Below are 21,920 nucleotides of genomic sequence, written 5' to 3'. Positions count from 1 at the left end.
ACATGGATTTCTAAGGAAAGAAATGTCCAAGAATTACCATGCCAGACTTGTTGAATTCAATAGATTGAAACGAAAGGACTGGATGAATCTCGCTATAGTACAGACACTGGATGAGGAACAATCTGAAGAGCTGAGCTGAAGACTGAAGTTAGATGTTAAAGTGCAATAGGGAAAGGGGTTAGGGTTCCGAAGGTTAAGGGTTAGGGTACCAGAAGGATAGGGGTTAATGTGCCCATTGTAATTTGCATAGCTTCTCCGTTCCAATAGGCTGATTCTGCAGTGATTGACATCGTAGATAACTGTTTGGCTTCTGTCCATCCACCCCGGGGGCAGGTATCAGGAGTTCTGAATGTGGACCAATAACAGCCCTGAGATGGGACCTAGTCAGGCGGGGCTGTAGTCAAATAAAACTCATCAATGGGGTGTGTCTCCGAAGTGTGTCCCAGGTCACACAGTGCAGAGCTCCAGCCACCGCTGGAGGTTGGTCCTTCTTGTATTCAGTCGGTGCGTGAAGCTGTATCGGGAGGTCAGTGTGTAGTCGAGTCCCCACAGTGGACCCTTGATCCAGTCAGACGCTTTCTGCCCAAACCCAGGGGACGAGAACCGTGCGCCGCGGGACCACCAGGATCCTCTGTCTTAACCTGGCTGGACGGTAAAACCACGCAACCGCCGTCACGGGGACTAGCCCTTACTAGGAGAGGTGTGTATATGCGCTGTTGAGCGTGGCTCTGGCGGAGGACTTGGCGGCAGCCACACAGACGGGTCTTCCGGTAGGTGGGACGGAGCCGGTTGTGGTGCCGTCTGTTCCGGCTGATTCCCAGACTCTGACCCCGCCCTACGAAGGGTGCCTCTGGGAATATGGAAAACAACCCGTTTCAAATTCACATGCGCGTAATACGACATGCACATGTGTGAACCAGGACATGAGCAACCTCGTTATCTACGCTGTGCCGTTACTGTACTCTCCTGTACGCCAGCCCAGTTCAGCGTCCGCCCAGAGGTCAGGGAGTTGGCTTGGCGCTCTGTTAGACGCTCGGCAACACAGGAGCAAGGCTTCAAGAACCTGTTGCCGCCCTCACCCCCCACCCCCCACACTGGTGGCGGGGGGGGAGGAATGGGTTTGTGCCCTACGGCAAACTCTGAGAAATGTTCTCCTTCGCACGCAGAGCGCCGTAACCCAAGGTTTCCCACACCACTTTGAGTCTCTATCTCTGTCTCTTCCTCACAGTCTTTCGCTAACTTATCCTGGGATGATTTGGCACTGTGAGGCTAGCTGTGTCACTATGGTCGCTCACATCTCCTTATCACTTTTCCAGCCCAGCTATCCATTCCGTGTCTGTTGGACGGAGAACTGATAAGGGCATGTGTCTGACACTACCTCCAGGCCACCGGGGACACGGTCTCACAGGCTCCAGAGAAACCCCTGGTTTTTCCTGACCTGCTCCACAGGACACACAGCTGACAGGATAACGATGGCTCCTTGTTTCAGACTCTTCAATGGCAGCCCACGGCAGAGTCAGCACCTGCACGCGACTCTCTGTCAGGTGTAGCTTTCCAGTGCGTGATTGAAAACAATGAAAGAATAATTTCAAACACAGAAAACTTTGTGATTAATCAGTCATTTTAAATGAAGGCAGGTGTGTAATGACTTCTATTTAACATGAGTTTGAATGTGATTGGTTTATTCTGAACACAGCCACATCCCCAGTTATAAGAGGGTGTGCACACTTATGCAACCAGGTTATTGTGAGGTTTTTTCTTTCCCTCGAAGATTTCTGTTTGTTTTTCAATTGAATTGTTCACATTATAGGTCACATTAAAGGTGGAAAAAGTTCTGACATGATTATCTTTGTCTCCTTTTACATCACAAGAACCTGGCATTTTAACAAGGGTGTGTAGACTTTATATCCACTGTGTATATAAAAGCAGTAACTTCAACCCATAAGACATGGATGTGTGTCTTTATGTATTTATTATACAGTTGTTATAAATATTAAACCTGCTAATAATGTCACTAGAGATGTCACGAGCAGGTTGAAACTAGTCTAGTTTATTATTGATGCATTAACCAAGCTTTTCTTACTCTATGTACTGTGGAATTAAGTAGTTGTGAACACAAAATACAATGTAACAAATGTACAACATGAATATTTTTTATTAACTCATTTAAAATGTCTGTATTCTTAATAAATAACAATTGAATAACTTCCTTGTGTAATCTTCAACCTTTCAATTTGACCACAGATCTGAAAGACATTTCCAGAAGTGGACAGAGTGGGGCTAGGGCAAGGGAACGGACTGGGCTACAACCTCTTAAAGATGTAGTCTGGTATTTACCTGAATACCCCCCAAAAAATTTACACCTACTTTTCAGGAACCCAATTTACCTCAACAGTGCCACTTTTACAACCAGTGGCCAAACACCCAGGAACAGGCCTTCAACAGCAGTCTGGGTGTGTTTCTCCTGCAGGACCATGGACAAAGAAGGTGTCACTGGTTAGCTCACTCCAACTCAGTAGTGCTAATGACATCAAAGTGGTTTCAAGGCAAGTTCAATGCGGTCAATGTCCTTTCAACACACCAACAGTTAGATCAACCTTGCCAAAAGCACTAAAATATTTTCTATTTGATAAAAAAGACACAAACATGACATTTGATGAAATATGCTTGTTTTATTTCAATGAACATGAGTTCAGAGAATGGAGGTGAATATAAAAATGTATTATTAGACCCCAGCAGTAACAGAAGTGACAACTAGAAAAGGAATGTGCTGATACAGGTTAATTATATTACTGTGTAATGAACTGATCATCAGATGGACCATGCTATTCTTAATCTGAGGTGTAACTCATCAGTGCATATCAAACTGCTGGTAATGTTATTATATTCAATTAAACTTGCTATTGGGTAATGATATATTGATTTATAAAGCAATTTTCACTTCAGTAGTTGTCATAAAATGCTTATACAGGCACCCAGCTTAAAACTCCAAAGAACAAGCAAAGCAAATTGGAAGCACAGTGTCTAAGGAGAAGACACAAGACAAGTTATTACAACACAGGAGGATCATGGGAAGAGGAGGGGTTTCAAGGGGAGGCCAATCCCGTTGTTGCCACGGACCTGTTGTGGAACCTTGATGGGTATTGATTCATCTCATTGCACATCAGCATATTCAGCAGCTTTCGTGCAAATAAACTCTAAAGCTTTGAGAGTGTGCAAAATAAATGTCTGTAATTTTGTATTGTGTGATGTTTTGTTGAACATTATTTCAAGCGAACTATAAAACCTATAAGTTCACATTCTTCTCCATTAAGGCTTAAGATGTAACAGCAAACAGCTAGGTTCTGCAGCAGTCATTCACAATGTCTTCTTCTTTATTCAAGAGACTGGCGTGCACACAGCCGAGATAGGTTGCACACCAAGAGAACCTAAGGTTTCAAGTTCACAGCAATATAAATATGAAGCAGGCATACATTCTACACAGTCAGGCCAGGCCTGCGCCTCCATAGTCTGGGGTCAAGGGTCAGGGTTTGGACAGGCCCACCATGGAGGCACTGAGTTCCCATAGCCTTCTGGCTGCCTCCTCATCCTGGGCCTGGGGAGCAGCTTCTTTGGGAGCACAGTCACTACAGGAGAACAGACGACACAGGAGGTCACCTCACCTGTAGTATAGTTCCACTGACCTGTAGTATAGTTCCGCTGACCTGTAGTATAGTTCCACAGACCTGTAGTATAGTTCCACTGACCTGTAGTATAATTCAGCTGACCTGTAGTATAGTTCCGCTGACCTGTAGTATAGTTCCACAGACCCGTAGTATAGTTCCGCTAACCTGTAGTATAGTTCCACAGACCCGTAGTATAGTTCCGCTAACCTGTAGTATAGTTCCGCTGACCTGTAGTATAGTTCCGATGACCTGTAGTATAGTTCCACAGACATGTAGTATAGTTCCGCTAACCTGTAGTATAGTTCCGCTGACCTGTAGTATAGTTCCACTGACCTGTAGTATAGTTCCACTGACCTGTAGTATAGTTCCGCTGACCTGTAGTATAGTTCCACAGACCTGTAGTATAGTTCAGCTGACCTGTAGTATAGTTCAGCTGACCTGTAGTATAGTTCCGCTGACCTGTAGTATAGTTCCACAGACCCGTAGTATAGTTCCGCTAACCTGTAGTATAGTTCCACAGACCCGTAGTATAGTTCCGCTAACCTGTAGTATAGTTCCGCTGACCTGTAGTATAGTTCCGATGACCTGTAGTATAGTTCCGATGACCTGTAGTATAGTTCCACAGACCTGTAGTATAGTTCCGCTAACCTGTAGTATAGTTCCACAGACCCGTAGTATAGTTCCGCTAACCTGTAGTATAGTTCCACAGACCCGTAGTATAGTTCCGCTAACCTGTAGTATAGTTCCGCTGACCTGTAGTATAGTTCCGCTGACCTGTAGTATAGTTCCACAGACCCGTAGTATAGTTCCGCTAATCTGTAGTATAGTTTCACAGACCCGTAGTATAGTTCCGCTGACCTGTAGTATAGTTCCACTGAACTGTAGTATAGTTCCGCTGACCTGTAGTATAGTTCCGCTGACCTGTAGTATAGTTCCGCTGACCTGTAGTATAGTTCCACTGACCTGTAGTATAGTTCCACTGACCTGTAGTATAGTTCCGCTGACCTGTAGTATAGTTCCGCTGACCTGTAGTATAGTTCCACTGACCTGTAGTATAGTTCCACTGACCTGTAGTATAGTTCCACTGACCTGTAGTAGAGACCGGTGTTGCTGGCTTCCTTCTCGTCCACGGAGCAGTAGATGGTGGTCTGAGCTCCCTCCCAGGGGGACTTGATGAGCATCATGAAGGGCTGGGCAACCAGCCTCTTCCACAGGGCCATGCTGGGCCAGAGATGGCGCCCCAGCTCCGTGCGGATGACGCCGGGGTGGAGGCAGTAGACAGTCACCCCAGTGTCTGGTCAGAGGACAGAGCATAAGCACTTAAAGACCTGTCGTAAGGACACCACTACAACCCACAGGCATATAGTGTCAAATAGAGACCTTAACGACAAAATGAGTTTTATAGATTGAAAAAGGTCCTAACAGGTTTAGTATTAAAACGTAGTCAAAGTCATAACAACACGGTACATGTTATAGACTAAAATAAAGATCCTAAGAACAGGACTAATGAATGGTTATAACAGTTCTAGTGTTGTAATAAAAGTTCCAGTGTCGTAATAACAGTTCCAGTGTCGTAATAACAGTTCCAGTGTTGTAATTCGTTGAATGCATGCCATCCTCCATTACCCTTCAGTCTGTTTGCTAGCTCTCTGCTGAACAGCACGTTTGCCAGCTTGCTCTGCCCGTAGCTTTTTTTTGGAGAATAGTCTTTGTCAAGGTTGATGTCTTCAAAATAGATCTTTCCTGGGAAAACATCAAACAGAATACAAGAGAACACAGAGTGCCAAATCTCATTGGATTGACTTTTTGGCAAGACCACAGACCGATGAATGCAATGTGAAATGCAAGGTTTTTCCAGGACAGCCCCGTACCTCTCTCGTGAGCCAAGCTGGACACGTTGACAATGCGGCTGGGTGAAGATCTCTTCAGCAGGTCCAGAAGGCAGTTGGTCAACAGGAAGTGGCCCAGATGGTTCACTCCCAATTGCATCTCAAATCCGTCCTCCGTTTTCCATTTAGGACACATCATGATCCCTGACAGAAAATGGGATTATTATACAATAAATTATTATTACCATTATATCGCATCTTTCCCACAAAAGCAGTTGCCCATTTAGGACACATTGTGATGAATGAAGTTAACAAATGTACCGTGTTCATCCAATAATTTTTCTTACAATAATAACCACTAATAAAAAGTAACAGCTAGAGATACCTATTAATAACAGCTAATAAACACTAATAACATGCAATAACTAGAGAACCTATTAATAACAGGTAATAACCATAAGCTCACTAACGAGGGGTTCAGCCAATGGCTGTACCGTTGCTACTGTATTTTGGAGCAACTTCTAATCTAAAAGTGGCTTGGGAAATGAAACCAATGGTACCTGCATTATTGATGAGTACGTCCAGGCGTCTCTCTGTCTCCAGGATGTCTTTAGCCAGGTTTCTGACAGACTGCAGAGAGGCCAGGTTCAGCTGTTTCACCACCACGTTCCCATTCCCACTCCTCTTCCTGATCTCAGCCGCCGCAGCCTGCGCTCTCGCCTGGTCTCTGCAGGCCAGGAGAACCCTGGCCCCTACACACAAACACACACACACAAACACACAGCAGGCAGAGTTAACATGTCATATTCTGTCATGTCTTACACAAGGCATGGTGTCAGTGAACATGTCATATCTTGTCCCGTTTTGTAACAGACCTGTGGGCGTTTTGTGTCACAATAGAGCGGTGTCTGATGTGTGAACCGGTTACGGCAGGTATCGTATCACTGTGGTAGTGGAGAGGTCAGTGTGCACCGTTCCACTCTGAGACTCACCTCTCTTGGCCATGTCCACGGCTGTCTCCTTCCCGATACCAGTGTTGGCTCCAGTAATCAGGACAGTCTTCCCATCAAGCCGTGCTTTGCTGTGACAGACCCCACCAGCTAGCCATCGGCGCAGCACGAACAGTCCTACTCCTACTAACACAGTCTAGTTAATATTCTGGTACACAGTGGTCTTAGTACTAGAGTATTATCACCTGGTACAGCCCAGTCTCAGTAGATCAGTATTATCACCTGGTACAGCCCAGTCTCAGTAGATTAGTATTATCACCTGGTACAGCCCAGTCTCAGTAGATCAGTATTATCACCTGGTACAGCCCAGTCTGTCTTAGTACTATGGTATTATCACCTGGTACAGCCCTGTCTGTCCTTGTACTACAGTATTATCACCTGGTGCAGCCCAGTCTTAGTAGTACAGTATTATTACATGGTACAGCCCAGTCTTAGTACTACAGTATTATCACCTGGTGCAGCCCAGTCTTAGTAGTACAGTATTATTACATGGTACAGCCCAGTCTTAGTACTACAGTATTATCACCTGGTGCAGCCCAGTCTTAGTAGTACAGTATTATTACATGGTACAGCCCAGTCTTAGTACTACAGTATTATCACCTGGTGCAGCCCAGTCTTAGTAGTACAGTATTATTACATGGTACAGCCCAGTCTTAGTACTACAGTATTATCACCTGGTGCAGCCCAGTCTTAGTAGTACAGTATTATTACATGGTACAGCCCAGTCTTAGTACTACAGTATTATCACCTGGTGCAGCCCAGTCTTAGTAGTACAGTATTATTACATGGTACAGCCCAGTCTTAGTACTACAGTATTATCACCTGGTGCAGCCCAGTCTTAGTAGTACAGTATTATTACATGGTACTTCCACATCGTAGTATGACAGTATTTTCACCTGGTACCATATTGATAACTGGCATGTTTGGAATATTTTGTTGCATCTTCACCTCATTTGTAAACCTGAAAATAAGTTGTTCTGGCTCCCTCTGTTAACCACATAGAAAAACTGGCAATCGCTTTACATGACATCAATGAAACCATCTGTTGCTGCAACAGTGTGGAAGAATGACATTGCATTGGCTAGGTTTAAGCTGTCACCTGTGATATAATAAAAACAGATATTTTGGAAGCAGTGATTGCAGAGAACAACACCGCAAAAATACTGTATTAAAACGGGTGTTATTTTAGATGCAGCCATTGGCATAATTCTGGAGAATTACAAGGCACTCGGACTGCAATGTCTTTGGTATGGGTTCACCAGAACAAAATAAATAAGCAGCTCTACATTAGCCAACAGTGTGTTTACCTGTGATCACAGCAACAGCCAGTCCTGTCACATGTTCCTCTGCGAAGAGCTTCACATCCGTGGCGTAGTTTCGCATGATGACGTTAGTCAGATTAAACAATTAATACAATTTAAAAAGTCCAGAAACAAACGGAGTGTTGTCACTCCAACAGGCTTTCAAATGTTGATTAAAATAACAGCTAAATGTTGTTTCCTCGAAGCAATTTTGACTTGAAGTCTACCCGAGTCAGCCACCACACCAACTGAACTGCTCTCCTGCACGGAGGTTACTAATGTAGCTTTGTAGCAGCAGGTTCCAGTTAAGGACCGATGTTGTTTACATGGAATAACTTGACAACATATAAGTAATTAGGTAAAAAAAAATGCGGTCCTATAACGAAAAAGAGAATACGAGAAAATACACAATATTTTGCTATATAAATTCAAAATCGCTGAAAATCGTCAAAACATTATAAAATGTAAAATAGATTTTGGCAAAATATCTGTGCCCCGGAAGGGTTTCTTTCTTATGCCACGTCACGTCAGTTGTGGGGACCTTTGAGTGTTGTGTTGGATGCGTTCTACCCAATGGGTGTGAGATTTCCCGAAGTTTTTTCGTGTCACCCGGTTATCGGAGAAACATAGATGAAGACAAGACTGGCTGCTAATTTCCATAATTTATTTTCTTAGCTTTTATTTCTGCTATATATATATATTTCATAGCTTTTCAATTGCAAAATGCGTTCACTTGTACTGTGCAGTTTGATGTTACATGTGATTTTTGTTTGTTCTACGGAGTTGACGTTTGAGTTACCTGATAACGATAAGCAATGTTTCTATGAAGAGCTCGAGAGTGGGGTGAAATTTGACATAGACTTCCAAGTAAGATATTCGAGATATTTAAACTAGGTCTGTTGTTTTAATTTCCCTATAATCATTGAGTTGGTGCAATGAGCTTTAGGCTGTCTTTTCCCATATGTTATACGTGTACTCATGCAACTAGAACAATTCCCTGACAATACGAATTCGTGTTCCCATCCGATGGTTCTTATATATGTATATATATATATATATATATATATATATATATATATATATATATATATATATATATATATATATATATATATATATATATATATATATATATATATATATATATATGTATCTTATTATATATACCTGTTCTTGATTCCAGGTAATTGCAGGCGGCAACTATGACGTTGACTGTTTTGTAACGGATCCGATTAACAATGTCCTGTACCAGGAGCGGAAGAAGCAGTATGACAGCTTCTCTCACACCACCACTATGAAGGGAACCTACAAGGTCTGCTTCAGCAACGAGTTCTCTACATTCTCCCACAAGACCGTCTACTTGGACTTCAGGGCTGGAGAAGAGAGACCCTTACTGCCTGACATGAATAGAGACACTGCCCTGACACAGGTGATTGGTCATATAAAGAGGGTGGTTTGAAACCTGAATGTTGATTGGCTTAAAACTGTCTTATTTGAGACTGTTCACATGGGTAAGAAGTCACTTCTGCTTCACTCATCTAGATGCATTGGTAATCGATTAATAAAAGTAATTATGCATCTTGCATGTTTGTGGTAGGTTGGCTAAGTGCTTTATATCCAGGCACTGCCATGCATAAGAACAGCTCTTAGCCATTGTATATTGGTAGTATACCACACCCCCGGTAGCTTATTGGTTTATGATAAACCAGCTGGCTTGACTACTGAATGCCATAGTTGAAAGCTGTAGTATATTAGAACATATACCACGGCTATCACATGACATCACATGTTCCTTCTCTATACTCACCATAACTGAGTGTCTATTTGTAGACCATGTAAATCAAAAATAGAAGGTTGCTGGTCTCTGATACGGTAGTACTACCATCTCCTACCAGTGTGCCCTTGATCAAGACACTAAATGCAATAACTGTTGAGCTACTGTATAAAACACACGCCCCTCTGTATCTGGAGACCTGCTGGTTATGCAGGCATTTGATCCAACACTGAATCACACCTTAGCTTTGGAAGGTATTGTGCTATGGTGTTCTGGCTAAAATCTGGTTGGTGTTCAGGCATAGTCGGGGGCCCAGAAACAGCGACTTTCCTAGTGGATGTTTGGCAACATTTGATGGTTGCAACCTTAAAACTGAATACGTGTCTTGACTAAATTATTCCCAATTTCAATTGATGGGGGATATAAAACAAATTAACGTTTGTTTCATATACTCACAATCAGAGATGATGTATAATTTATGCAAAGCATTGAAGTTGTTGCTACTTCAGCTTTTGGAACTTTTTGGTGGAAACAAAACTGGTGACAATGTTTTATGTTTAGCTTAGGAAGGCGAAAATACAAAATAATAATAAAATGCTACGCTACAAGCGAGTTAACTATTACTGGTTATCTGGCCTGTTGTCTGGCGTTCTTGTATTAGCTAGAGTCCTGCCTGATGCCGAAGTTATTCAACAGTAGCTATTTCTCCCTCCTCCAGATGGAGTCTGCCTGTCTGTCCATCCATGAGATCCTGAAGGTGGTGTCCGACTCTCAGACATGGTACCGGCTACGGGAGGCTCACGACCGCATCCGCGCCGAGGATCTTCACGAACGCGTGTCCTTCTGGTCTATGGGAGAGACGCTGGTCCTGTTCATTGTCAGTGTTGGCCAGGTCGTCGTCCTCAGGAGCCTCTTCAGCGACAAGAAGGGCAGCGTGGCGGCCAGCACGTAGACACTGGCGTGCACGGTCTTGCGTTGTTACTCTGTGTTAGTGTGTCAGCCACTAGCCTGAATCCTCAACACGTTGCAACACTCAGAGTTCTTAAAGTTACTACGGACAGCGTAGGCTGTGATGTGTGTATGGCAAAACATAATCACATCCACATTTTTCTGGTATGTATAAGTTTTGGGTTATGACGGCAGTTTACGGTGACTTCAGTCAAAAGATTGTGCCGTGGTTAGCAAACAGAAAACCATACCTTTATCTGTCTGCTTTGACATTCAGTTATCCTCTGTTCAAAAGTTTCTCTTTGGATACACACACACACCAAGTGCAATTTGTGCTCATAAATGAATAAGTGCAATTGTTGAATTATTGTTTCTTTTTCTGTAAAATTGTAATTCCATAAAAAAAAGAAACATCCTGTTCATTGCTTTGTATGCTGTTACATTACTTATCAACTTTATTATTGTGAAGTGCTCCTGATTTGTAGTGTTTGAACATGATTCATGGCTATGAGTTAAAATCTAATTCTAAAGATGTGAAGTTCCATTAAATTTGAAATAATTTAGGTGAAAACCTATTGTTTTTTACTCTTCAGAAAACAAGGTACACACGATGACTGAGCATGGGGAATGGGATGTACTGGTACAGGACCAATGTTAAATTAGCTTGAAATTGGACTTTCAAAACCCTTCAATTGAATCCAATGTTTCAGAGCAATCAAACTTTATAAAGCACAGTTCTTACAAAATGCATTTTAAGGTGCTTTAACAGGTAAGTCAGAATAAAAACAGCTAATAAATAATGCTTTGATAAAATGTATGAATTACAGTAAAGATATAAATGAAATAAAATGAAAAGAGGATAAATGACATTACATTTATATTAAGTTGAAGAAAACCTTTCAGAAAAGCTGGCTAAAGAGCTGTGTCTTAAGACCCTTTCTAAAAATGTCAATAGTGTCTGTGTCCCTCAGATAACCTGGCTAGCTGTTCCAAAGGACAGGTCCATAGTGGCTGAAAGAGGCTTCACCAAATGTGTGAAAAGAACAGGTAGATGAGTTGATACTACCTTATTTAGCGTTTCTATGTCAACTTGGACAAAAAAGTCCATTCTGCACGGTACCAGAGAAATTAAAGATAAAGGGTCAGCATCATCTGATATACAAAAATTATTCACCTCTCTAAAAAGTGATACGCTGAAGTTCACCTATGTAGTTTCATCCTTTAGTCAGCAGGTGGCAGTAACTGTATGGTGTGCTTCAGAAATCAAACCTTATGATTGGCAGCAAGAAAACCGACTGCAATAGGTTTTATGGAGTAACAATCTCCATAAAACCTAGCAGCCAGTTGCGATTGGTTGCTACCATTAGGTTAGGTAGGCAGCTGCCTATGACGGTAAAAATATAATAATACACTGTTTGTTTTTTTTTGTCTTAAGATCTAATCATGTTTCTCAAAATGACAACTCAAATGAAATATATTACTATATTTTTGTTTGAGAACGAACCCCTCTCTTTTTCTTAAATGGTCTGTCCTATATTGTTACTCATGGAAGCAGCCGGAATGTTAGGTCGTTTATTCAGTCATCCTGAGCCTGCTACACTACACAAGAGATGGACAAAAAATATATATATAATTGAAACGCTGGTATGTGAGCGGGGCAGAAACAAGTAGGAAGGAGGAAAATAGCAGGAGTGTTCATAACAGTAGTAGCTAAGCGGCTGTGGATAATTAAAAAAAAATATATATATTTATCCTTTATTTTACCAGGGGATGTCCCATTGAGATTGTCAAATCTCTTTTACAAGGGAGCCCTGGGGCAATAATAACATTTGTGATTTTTACCCTGGCTCCCCAAGAATGCTCTGACAGTGTAGTGACACAGAAAACATGTAAGATCCAGGTACATGTGGTCCTCCCAGCTGTCAGAATAGTAACAAAAGGAAGATATATAAATGCATTTGATCATGATTAAGAAACTGTTGCACTTGAACAAAATTGATAAATGCTTTGTGCTTCAGTGTGGTCGTAGTTTATAAGGCAGTATGTACCCTTCAGATAATTATTTTGAAACTAATTGATTTACTCTACTTAAAGGGGCAGCAATACAAGTGTCTTTGGAAGTGGCAGTTCAATTCAACAGTAAAGAAATAATGTTCAAATAGGTCAAAAATAGACAATGTTGGGGCCTCAACAGAGGTGGAGCTTTAATGTGTGCGCGGGACCCATGGCAGCCAATCACAGGGGTCCATATGAGGTTTATCTCATGGTTTAAAACATTAGAGCAAGAATAGAAGAATATAGCAGAATAAAATTATATTATGATTAATTTGCTACATACTATTTATAGATATAGTGGGGAGAACAAGTATTTGATACACTGCTGATTTTGCAGGTTTTCCTACTTACAAAGCATGTAGAAGTCTGTAACTTTTATCATAGGTACTCTTCAACTGTGAGTGACGGAATCTAAATCCAGAAAATCACATTGTATGATTTTTAAGTAATTAATTTGCATTTTATTGCATGACATAAGTATTTGATACATCAGAAAAGCAGAACAAAATATTTGGTACAGAAACCTTTGTTTGCAATTACAGAGATCATACGTTTCCTGTAGTTCTTGACCAGGTTTGCACACACTGGAGCAGGGATTTTGGCCCACTCCTCCATACATACCTTCTCCAGATCCTTCAGGTTTCGGGGCTGTCGCTGGGCAATACAGACTTTCAGCTCCCTCCAAAGATGTTTCTATTGGGTTCAGGTCTGGAGACTGGCTAGGCCACTCCAGGACCTTGAGATGCTTCTTACGGAGCCACTCCTTAGTTGCCCTGGCTGTGTGTTTCTGGTCGTTGTCATGCTGGAAGACCCAGCCACGAACCATCTTCAATGCTCTTACTGAGGGAAGGAGGTTGTTGGCCAAGATCTTGCGATACATGGCCCCATCCATCCGGTGCAGTCGTCCTGTCCCCTTTGCAGAAAACCATCCCCAAAGAATGGTTTCCAACTCCATGCTTCATGTTTGGGATGGTGTTCTTGGGGTTGTACTCATCCTTCTTCTTCCTCCAAACACGGCGAGTGGAGTTTAGACCAAAAAGCTCTATTTTTGTCTCATCACACCACATGACCTTCTCCCATTCCTCCTCTGGATCATCCAGATGGTCATTGGCAAACTTCAGAAGGGCCTGGACATGCGCTGGCTTGAGCAAGGGAAACTTGTTTGCGCTGCAGGATTTCAATCCATGACGGCGTAGTGTGTTACTAATGGTTTTCTTTGAGACTGTGGTCCCAGCTCTATTCAGGTCATTGACCAGTTCCTGACGTTTAGTTCTGGGCTGATCCCTCACCTTCCTCATGATCATTGATGCCCCACGAGGTGAGATCTTGCATGGAGCCCCAGAACAAGGGAGATTGACTGTCATCTTGAACTTCTTCCATTTTCGAATAATAGCGCCAACAGTTGTTGCCTTCTCACCAAGCTGCTTGCCTGTTGTCCTGTAGCCCATCCCAGCCTTGTGCAGGTCTACAATTTTATCCCTCATGTCCTTACACAGCTCTCTGGTCTTGGCCATTATGGAGAGCTTGGAGTCTGTTTGTTTGATTGAGTGTGTGGACAGGTGTCTTTTATACAGGTAACAAGTTCAAGCAGGTGCAGTTAATACAGGTAATGAGTGGAGAACAGGAGGGCTTCTTAAAGAAAAACTAACAGGTCTGTGAGAGCCGGAATTCTTATTGGTTGGTAGGTGATCAAATACTTATGTCATGCCATAAAATGCAAATTAATTAATTCGGTCATGACCGAAAGAACAAGATCACGAGTACAAGCGGCTGAAATGGGTTTTCTCAGAAGAGTGGCTGGCTTCTCCCTTAGGGATAGGGTGAGAAGCTCAGCCATCCGTGAGGAACTCGGAGTAGAGCCGCTGCTCCTTTGCGTCGAAAGGAGCCAGTTGAGGTGGTTCGGGCATCTGGTAAGGATGCCCCCAGGACGTCTCCCTAGGGAGGTGTTCCAGGCACGTCCAGCTGGGAGGAGACCTCGGAGTAGGTCCAGGACTAGGTGGAGAGATTATATTTTGACACTGGCCTGGGAACGCTTCGGGATCCCCCAGTCAGAGCTGGCAAATGTGGCTCGGGAAAGGGAAGTTTAGGGTCCCCTGCTGGAGCTGCTTCCCCCACGACCCGATACCGGATAAGCAGATGAAGATGAGATAATATGATTTCCTGGATTTTTGTTTTAGATTCTGTCTCTCACAGTTAAAGTGTACCTATGATAAAAAATTACAGACCTCTACAAGCTTTGTAAGTAGGAAAACCTGCAAAATCGGCAATGTATCAAATACTTGTTCTCCCCACAGAAAACATCTATATTTTATATGATTCCATAATGCATTTGTATGATGACCAATCTGTGACCTTGGGAGTGGCTAAGGTTCGCACCCATGGGAGAGAAAGCTAAGCTCCGCCACTGGGCCTCAACCAGATCACTGCCAAGCGCCCCCAAATCTCTAAACCCGCCACTGCTAGCAGCAAAACTTGAAAAACGGTTTATTGCAACGATAATTTCTTCCATTGGGGATTTTTAGATCCACCTCAAATAACGTCCGTTTTTCGTTTAGGCGATACCTGTAAATATCTGCAGGACAATGTGTATTAACACACATGACAACCAAAACGCACAGCGGGGGTACTTCTAAGTCTAAGTGAAACACACCTTATTTGAAATGGGTGTAGAAATCCCTTATGGAGGAAATTGTGTAATAACGCGTTTTATTACAGATTCCAACACGTGGACATTACTCTATATGACGTTGCTCTTAAAGTGATGACCAGGGTTATAAGTTGGGTCCAGGATGAATCCCAGATAAAATACTTATTCCACGACCCTCCGTCTGCAAGCCCCAAAGTATTCCAAAACGAATTCGGTCCAAATCGTTGGGGTACGATTACAGCAATGTTGAATGCCATACGCGCTGTTAATGTTATGAGTTTGCAATTTTACTGCTTGGCCCATTATGCCACGTGCATTTGTTTATGTTTGATTTCGAGACTTACAAACACCTCCTAAAGGCAAAGTTTAACTCATACTCTTGAACTGATAGCCTATACAATTCATGTTAACATTTGAATAGCCAATTCAAATGTACAAATTCCTCCTATCGTTTTAGAAGAAAACTGAAAATTGAACGTTTCATTTAGGTTTTTCGTCTTGTGTTTGTTTCAAGTGTTGCAATCACAAATTTTACATATGCACGCTTATACAGCAGGGCCTGGCGCGCACACGTTCCCAAACGCACGCAGTATCGTGAACCTTTTCGCCGTCTGAGGTTGTCGCACGCGCTAAACGACGGCATTGTTCGAGTTGGCAGGAACTTAAACCTTTCTGTTTTCTTAGTTGCCAATACGATTATTTATTTCATTTTAACATAGTGATAACAGTTTGAATTCCACAAGCCTTATGAATGAATAATTAATGTAGCCTACTAGCCTCGGTAAAATGGTAGAAGGTTCAGTTCACACATAACCGGTAAAAAGAGGACGTTTCTCCTAGTTCGTAGGAGGATTCTAATCTCTCATTGAATGCATGTGACTTTGCTCTGATTGGTTGAGTTTCCGTTGCTATTTTATTTGACGCTGACGTGTGCAGATAAATGATACGGACGGATACTTCAACATTCACGTGATTTAGTTACCGGCTATCAGATTGTCATTCATTGAAAACTAGTCCGCGTAGTCGTAACCGTCTCTCCGGTGAAACATGGCGGGATACATCAGAATTCTGTCCTCCATCTCGAGGTGTGCTGTTTCGTTTACCGAAAACCCCGCGGTGCTCGCGCCAGCTTCCGCTGTGTGTCATCGGAGTCTGCAAAAGAGAAACTGTGAGTCGACGACCGACCGAACCAAACCGCCACCACTACTCTGCTTCTAGAAATGGTGGTGTCGCTGCACGCACAGTTATCCTCGTACATAATGAACTGCTATTATTTAGTCACCAATTACGAGGTTTGGCTTCTGCCTTCATTGAACCATATATGGTAGTTCGGTGTAGGATTCCGCGAAGGAGCTGACGCGCTTGAGGGGTCTTTGATTTGGAACATAGTTACATTGTGTCACAGTAATGCGTTGCCGTGGAATCATAATATGTTGGTGGTATCTGGAAAATTGTCATTTAAAATATTGTAGCCTGACAGCTGACAAACGACGGTTTGTTGAGAGTTGTAGTTTAGAGGCCGCATGTAACAAAGTCACATCAAACATATGCGACCTCAATTTCATTTTTGAGATAAAAACTGTTCCTGACATGGCGTACAATCTTTCAGGTGATACAGCTGAATGATTGAGTGTAGGGGGAGTCTCACAGTACCTCTGAAACACAGTTAAGACCAAAGTTAGTGTTAATCTGTTTGTTTTTATGTTGTCTGTATATTGTGGATCTGGTGTGATGGCAGTTGGTGTTGCTACTATACTGTAATAAGTAATTGATGTGTAATGTGACCATAAGGTTTAGGATGCAGCTATATGAGCTTGTTACTTTAATAACAGGCTATTGTAATAACGTGTTACTGTAATAATAGCCTACTGTAATAACATGTTACTGTAATTACAGGCTATTGTCATAAAGTGTTACTGTAATAACAGGCTACTGTAATAACATGTTATTTTAATGACAGGCTACTGTAGTAAACTGTGTCAAATGTGTTTGATTTGACATGTTCCAGATGCAGCCAAGCGTATAAAGGTTGATCAGCCTGTGGTGGAGATGGATGGCGATGAAATGACCCGTATCATCTGGGAGTTCATTAAGGAGAAGGTGCCGTACAACGCCTAACCAAAACCGTCTTGTGCTATTGTCTTGTGAAATGTCGGATTCAACAATGCATTCAACTTTTGTTCTCATTAAACATTTTCTGTATAAGTTAGTTGATAGAGCATGGTTCTTACCATGGCAGAGTAGTGGGTTCAGTTAGCGCGAGGGTGCCAGTTTAAAAGAAATATTAAAATGTATACACTCACTAATGTTGACCTGGATAAGAGTGTTTAATAAACAACAAAATGTGAACATTTAAAGATAAAAAAAAAAAGGGTAATGACATCTCCCTGTTAGCTGTTCCAATCTTTTGAGTGTTGTGTCGTTCCAGTTAATCCTGTCCAACGTGGATGTGGAACTGAAGTACTACGACCTGGGTCTGCCGTACCGCGACCAAACTGACGACCAGGTCACCATTGACTCCGCCATAGCCACCATGAAGTACAACGTGGCTGTCAAGTGTGCGACCATCACCCCAGATGAAGCCAGAGTTGAAGGTATCTTCTTTCACCAAAGAGCCATTCAAACATGTACACTGACATGATGGCTATTTGAATCCAAGATGACATATGACGTCTTAATGTGTAATGGAGGTTTGTTCGTGATGCGGAAGGGCCAATAGGTTAACACCCCCCCCCCCCCCCCCCCGCGTTCATGTTGTCCCCAGAGTTCAAGCTGAAGAAGATGTGGAAGAGTCCCAACGGAACCATCCGGAACATACTGGGCGGGACCGTCTTCCGAGAGCCAATCATCTGCAAGAACATTCCCCGTCTGGTTCCTGGTTGGACAAAGCCCATCACGATCGGCAGACACGCCTTTGGCGACCAGGTAGGTGAGCCGTGTGTGTCAGTCCGGATGGGAGACGTCCATGTGAGAAGATTCTGCGGTTGACCAGCGTTGTTGCTCCACAGTACAAAGCCACAGACTTCGTGATCACCAAGGCAGGGAAGTTTAAGATGGTGTTCACACCGGCTGACGGCAGCAAGGGCAAGGAATGGGAGGTTTTTGACTTCCCGTCTGGAGGCTGTGGGATGGGAATGTACAACACAGATGAGGTGAGCAAGGGGCTTCACACTGTTGTTTGTCTTAATAGGCTAAACATTGATTTGTAGGTTTACTTTCGGTTGTTCTGTCTCTAGTCCATAACAGGTTTTGCCCACAGTTGTTTCCAGTATGCCATCAACAAGAAGTGGCCTCTCTACATGAGCACCAAGAACACCATCCTGAAGTACTACGACGGCCGCTTCAAGGACATCTTCCAGGAGATCTTTGAGCAGTAGGACATCGAACTGCGTTGTACATTCAGAACTAAGTTGATAGTCTTCGTCACAAAAAGACGACTTAAAAACACATAAAAGCATTGACCAGGCAAAGTTTCATACCAAGTTAACTGAAAACATTCTATGGAGATTTTTACCTGCTTAGGACTTTTGAGACGCATATGTTGCGTTCTGTACAGGAACTACAAGGCAGAGTTCGACAAGCTGAAGATCTGGTACGAGCACCGCCTCATTGATGATATGGTGGCCCAGGTCTTGAAGTCCTCTGGAGCCTTCGTTTGGGCCTGCAAGAACTATGATGGAGATGTCCAGTCTGACATCCTGGCGCAGGGTGAGAAAGACTATGACGAAATATTTATAATAATAATATAGAATCATTTATTATAATATAGAAATATGATGGTGAGAAAGACCATGATAAAATAATAATAATATAGAACTATGATGGAGACCCAAAAGTGAGACAGAAGCTGAGAAAAAGAGCTGTATATCAGGCATTATAAAACCTGGTACAAGCCCTGAATGAATCACATGTAAGACAGAAAAAGTACTTTTCACTGCTCTAATTGCGTTGGTTAACACTTTAATAATTTAATTAAGGCATCTCTAGAGTCAGTGTACCACTAATATAGGCTGTATCCAGGCACTCTGCATCACGTCGTGACTAAGAACATTCCTTTGGCATGTTATACTGGCCATATACCTCACCTCCTCGACTTATTACTTAAATGTAATCTCTTGCATAATTTCCCAGAACTTCAAACAGCTAAATGTTTTTATTACTGAGCAAGGTTCACCCTCTGGCAGTGTCTTCAAGTATAATCCCAGGAACCAGACCTGAGATGGATGTTTTAGCATTGGACATTGAGGGCTTCCACTATTTTAAAGTATTCAACTGGGTGGGATTTGTAACGGTGCTGCTATTGAGCTTACAGACGCCATGTTGAGGCTGAAATAGTGTCAACGTTTTCTGTCCAGCTGATTCCAACATGTTTTAAATGTAGGTTTTGGCTCCCTGGGTCTGATGACCTCGGTGTTGGTGTGTCCGGATGGGAAGACCATAGAGGCGGAGGCAGCCCATGGCACCGTAACACGGCACTACCGCGAACACCAGAGGGTGAGGACCTGACCTCTGACCCCTGACCTGACCCCATGGAATATGTGTCTTCAGTAATCTTATGTTTACATGTTTTACTGTAATGGTATGCATTTCATGTATTTTTGCTTTCACGTTGGAGCCCAGGAAGTGTATCAGCTTATAAGGATTCTAAAACCACTTAAAACAGGCCAGTGGGTTTGACTGAATCCCAGCTTGTGTCTTATTGCCAGTGATTGTATTACTGCTACTTGGCCCTATGCTCTCCTCCAGGGCAGGCCCACCAGTACCAACCCCATCGCTAGTATCTTTGCCTGGACCAGAGGCCTGGAGCACAGGGGCAAACTGGATGGAAACCCAGACCTCATCAAGTAACATTAATTAAATAACCACTAAAAATAACACTGAATAACTACTTCACTTTTATCATGCAGTAGCTACACATCTCTGACTTCTGTTGACCGCTGGGCAAGTAACCCCAAACACTTCTGACCTTGAGGCGCCTAACTATAACCCCTGCTGATCCATAGGTTCTCCCAGATTCTGGAGAGGGTGTGTGTGGAGACTGTGGAAACTGGAGTGATGACCAAGGACCTGGCAGGCTGCATCCATGGCCTGTCCAAGTGAGTCTCCCCAGAGCCCTTCTAGAGACCCATTACTGTAGATGTAGGCTGAGATAAGTTCCAAAACTGGACCTACATGCTGCAAGCAGAATGATATTCAGTCCACAAGCAGAATGATATTCAGTCCACAAGCAGAATGATATTCAGTCCACAAGCAGAATGATATTCAGTCCACAAGCAGAATGATATTCAGTCCACAAGCAGAATGATATTCAGTCCACAAGCTGAGCCAGATTTAGTCCAGAAATACGCTGTAGCACACTTGACATACAAGCAGCAGGCTTAGTTCAATTGTCAGATTGCGGTTAAAAATAAAAGTCTTCAGTAAAGAAATTATTTCATGTAAGCTGTTATGTTAAGGGTGGTAATTCCAAGGGATAAATGCAACAAATATATCCGCAGGAAAAAACACCCACTGTATGTCATTGTTATATTTTAATTTATTTATAATTAATTTATAGCCAGCACAAAGACCCAATTTTTCAACTATGTATCTTTCAAGGGCGTACAGCTTGAGATTTCCTGCAAATAAATGAAAATGCAAAGCATATACCCTGAAGGCATTTTATTGTGTTTAATCATCTCTTCTAACATGTGATGGTCTGTTGCAGCTGCAAGCTAAACGAACATTACGTAAATACATCGGACTTCCTGGATGTGATCAGGAGCAACCTAGACAAGGCCCTGGGCAAATGAAGAGTTGGAGGACAGCAGCCTGATCCTAACCTTAACCCTAACACAAAACAGACATTCTCACATGCCAACCATACTAATTTTGTAGCCCTACATTTGAATGAACCTTTGTATCCTGTTTGAAAGGAACACCTTTGATATATTGCATGAAATATTGTGCCAAGGAGTATTGTACGGTACCTGATGTTGTGCTGTCTGTGAGGTCCTCTGCCTTCCCAGTGAAAACTTGTCCCTTCTTATAGATTCATGTATTATTAATAATATATTTTGATATTATTCATATTATGACAAATACCAGGGCACAATTTAATGAAGTGTTAATAACTTGGATGACCAAATTCTGTCAATAAATAAAATATGTACAAAGTCATCCATGTCATTATTTTATATGTAGTTATGTACACTCTGTAGGCTACTGACATCACACTGTAGGCTACTGACAGGTACTTACATCAAAGCTCTGTAGGCTACTGACAGGTACTTACATCAAAGCTCTGTAGGCTACTGACATCACCACTCTGTAGGCTACTGACAGGTACTTACATCAAAGCTCTGTAGGCTACTGACATCACCACTCTGTAGGCTACTGACAGGTACTTACATCAAAGCTCTGTAGGCTACTGACATCACCACTCTAGGCTACTGACAGGTACTTACATCAAAGCTCTGTAGGCTACTGACATCACCACTCTAGGCTACTGACAGGTACTTACATCAAAGCTCTGTAGGCTACTGACATCACCACTCTGTAGGCTACTGACAGGTACTTACATCAAAGCTCTGTAGGCTACTGACTGGCTTTAATTGCTGTTGCCAACCATTACATTTAAGTCAGTTGATCTACCTAGCCTTACATTGAACATAAAAAGTCTACACACCCCTGTTAAAATGCCAGGTTTTTG

At 42.6% G+C, this 21,920-nt stretch overlaps 3 protein-coding genes across 4 annotated transcripts; 2 read left to right on the top strand and 1 right to left on the bottom strand.

Moving 5' to 3' along the window:
• Nucleotides 1–2,652: 2,652 nt before the first annotated feature.
• Nucleotides 2,653–8,260, bottom strand: si:ch211-107o10.3 (uncharacterized protein LOC407663 homolog). 2 transcript variants are annotated; one of them, XM_010880626.5, is made up of 7 exons: nt 7,812–8,260; nt 6,487–6,630; nt 6,055–6,246; nt 5,537–5,698; nt 5,292–5,408; nt 4,755–4,959; nt 2,653–3,626 (listed from the first exon to the last, which is right to left on the bottom strand). In XM_010880626.5, the coding sequence occupies exons 1-7, from the start codon at nt 7,885–7,887 to the stop codon at nt 3,524–3,526; spliced, it is 999 nt and encodes a 332-aa protein (XP_010878928.1). In that variant the 5' UTR covers nt 7,888–8,260; the 3' UTR covers nt 2,653–3,523. The 2 variants fall into 2 exon arrangements, with proteins under 2 accessions (XP_010878928.1, XP_010878929.1); XM_010880627.5 differs by having other exon boundaries at nt 3,516–3,626; nt 6,487–6,627.
• A 147-nt stretch (nt 8,261–8,407) lies between these two features.
• tmed3 (transmembrane p24 trafficking protein 3) lies at nt 8,408–11,094 on the top strand. The gene is given in 3 exon segments (NM_001310906.1): nt 8,408–8,672; nt 8,989–9,234; nt 10,298–11,094. Coding segments are annotated over 3 exon segments (624 nt in total). The 5' UTR covers nt 8,408–8,528; the 3' UTR covers nt 10,532–11,094.
• A 5,021-nt stretch (nt 11,095–16,115) lies between these two features.
• LOC105016647 (isocitrate dehydrogenase [NADP], mitochondrial) lies at nt 16,116–21,387 on the top strand. Its single transcript, XM_010880628.5, has 11 exons — nt 16,116–16,397; nt 17,238–17,329; nt 17,658–17,823; nt 17,994–18,154; nt 18,238–18,381; nt 18,466–18,602; nt 18,786–18,937; nt 19,611–19,723; nt 19,976–20,073; nt 20,233–20,325; nt 20,937–21,387. Exons 1-11 carry the CDS (start codon nt 16,277–16,279, stop codon nt 21,019–21,021), a joined length of 1,362 nt encoding a protein of 453 aa, XP_010878930.2. The 5' UTR covers nt 16,116–16,276; the 3' UTR covers nt 21,022–21,387.
• Nucleotides 21,388–21,920: the final 533 nt, after the last annotated feature.

This window comes from Esox lucius, chromosome 17 (genome assembly GCF_011004845.1).
Source record: "Esox lucius isolate fEsoLuc1 chromosome 17, fEsoLuc1.pri, whole genome shotgun sequence".
Classification (NCBI taxonomy): Eukaryota; Metazoa; Chordata; class Actinopteri; order Esociformes; family Esocidae; genus Esox; species Esox lucius.
Note: the sequence above shows the minus strand (reverse complement) of the source record. Positions and strands in the feature narration are given on the sequence as shown.

What these genes read in the sequence shown, in the direction of transcription:
- si:ch211-107o10.3 (XM_010880626.5), bottom strand. Translation starts at nt 7,887, where the DNA reads ATGCGAAACTACGCCACGGATGTGAAGCTCTTCGCAGAGGAACATGTG. An exon ending in GGCTGTTGCTGTGATCACAG is followed by an intron (nt 6,631 to 7,811) that starts GTAAACACACTG and finishes AGACTGTGTTAG; the next exon opens with TAGGAGTAGGACTGTTCGTG. An exon ending in AACACCGGTCTCTACTACAG is followed by an intron (nt 3,627 to 4,754) that starts GTCAGTGGAACT and finishes GTTCTCCTGTAG; the next exon opens with TGACTGTGCTCCCAAAGAAG.
- LOC105016647 (XM_010880628.5), top strand. Translation starts at nt 16,277, where the DNA reads ATGGCGGGATACATCAGAATTCTGTCCTCCATCTCGAGGTGTGCTGTT. An exon ending in AGATGAAGCCAGAGTTGAAG is followed by an intron (nt 17,824 to 17,993) that starts GTATCTTCTTTC and finishes TGTTGTCCCCAG; the next exon opens with AGTTCAAGCTGAAGAAGATG. An exon ending in GAATGTACAACACAGATGAG is followed by an intron (nt 18,382 to 18,465) that starts GTGAGCAAGGGG and finishes TTCTGTCTCTAG; the next exon opens with TCCATAACAGGTTTTGCCCA.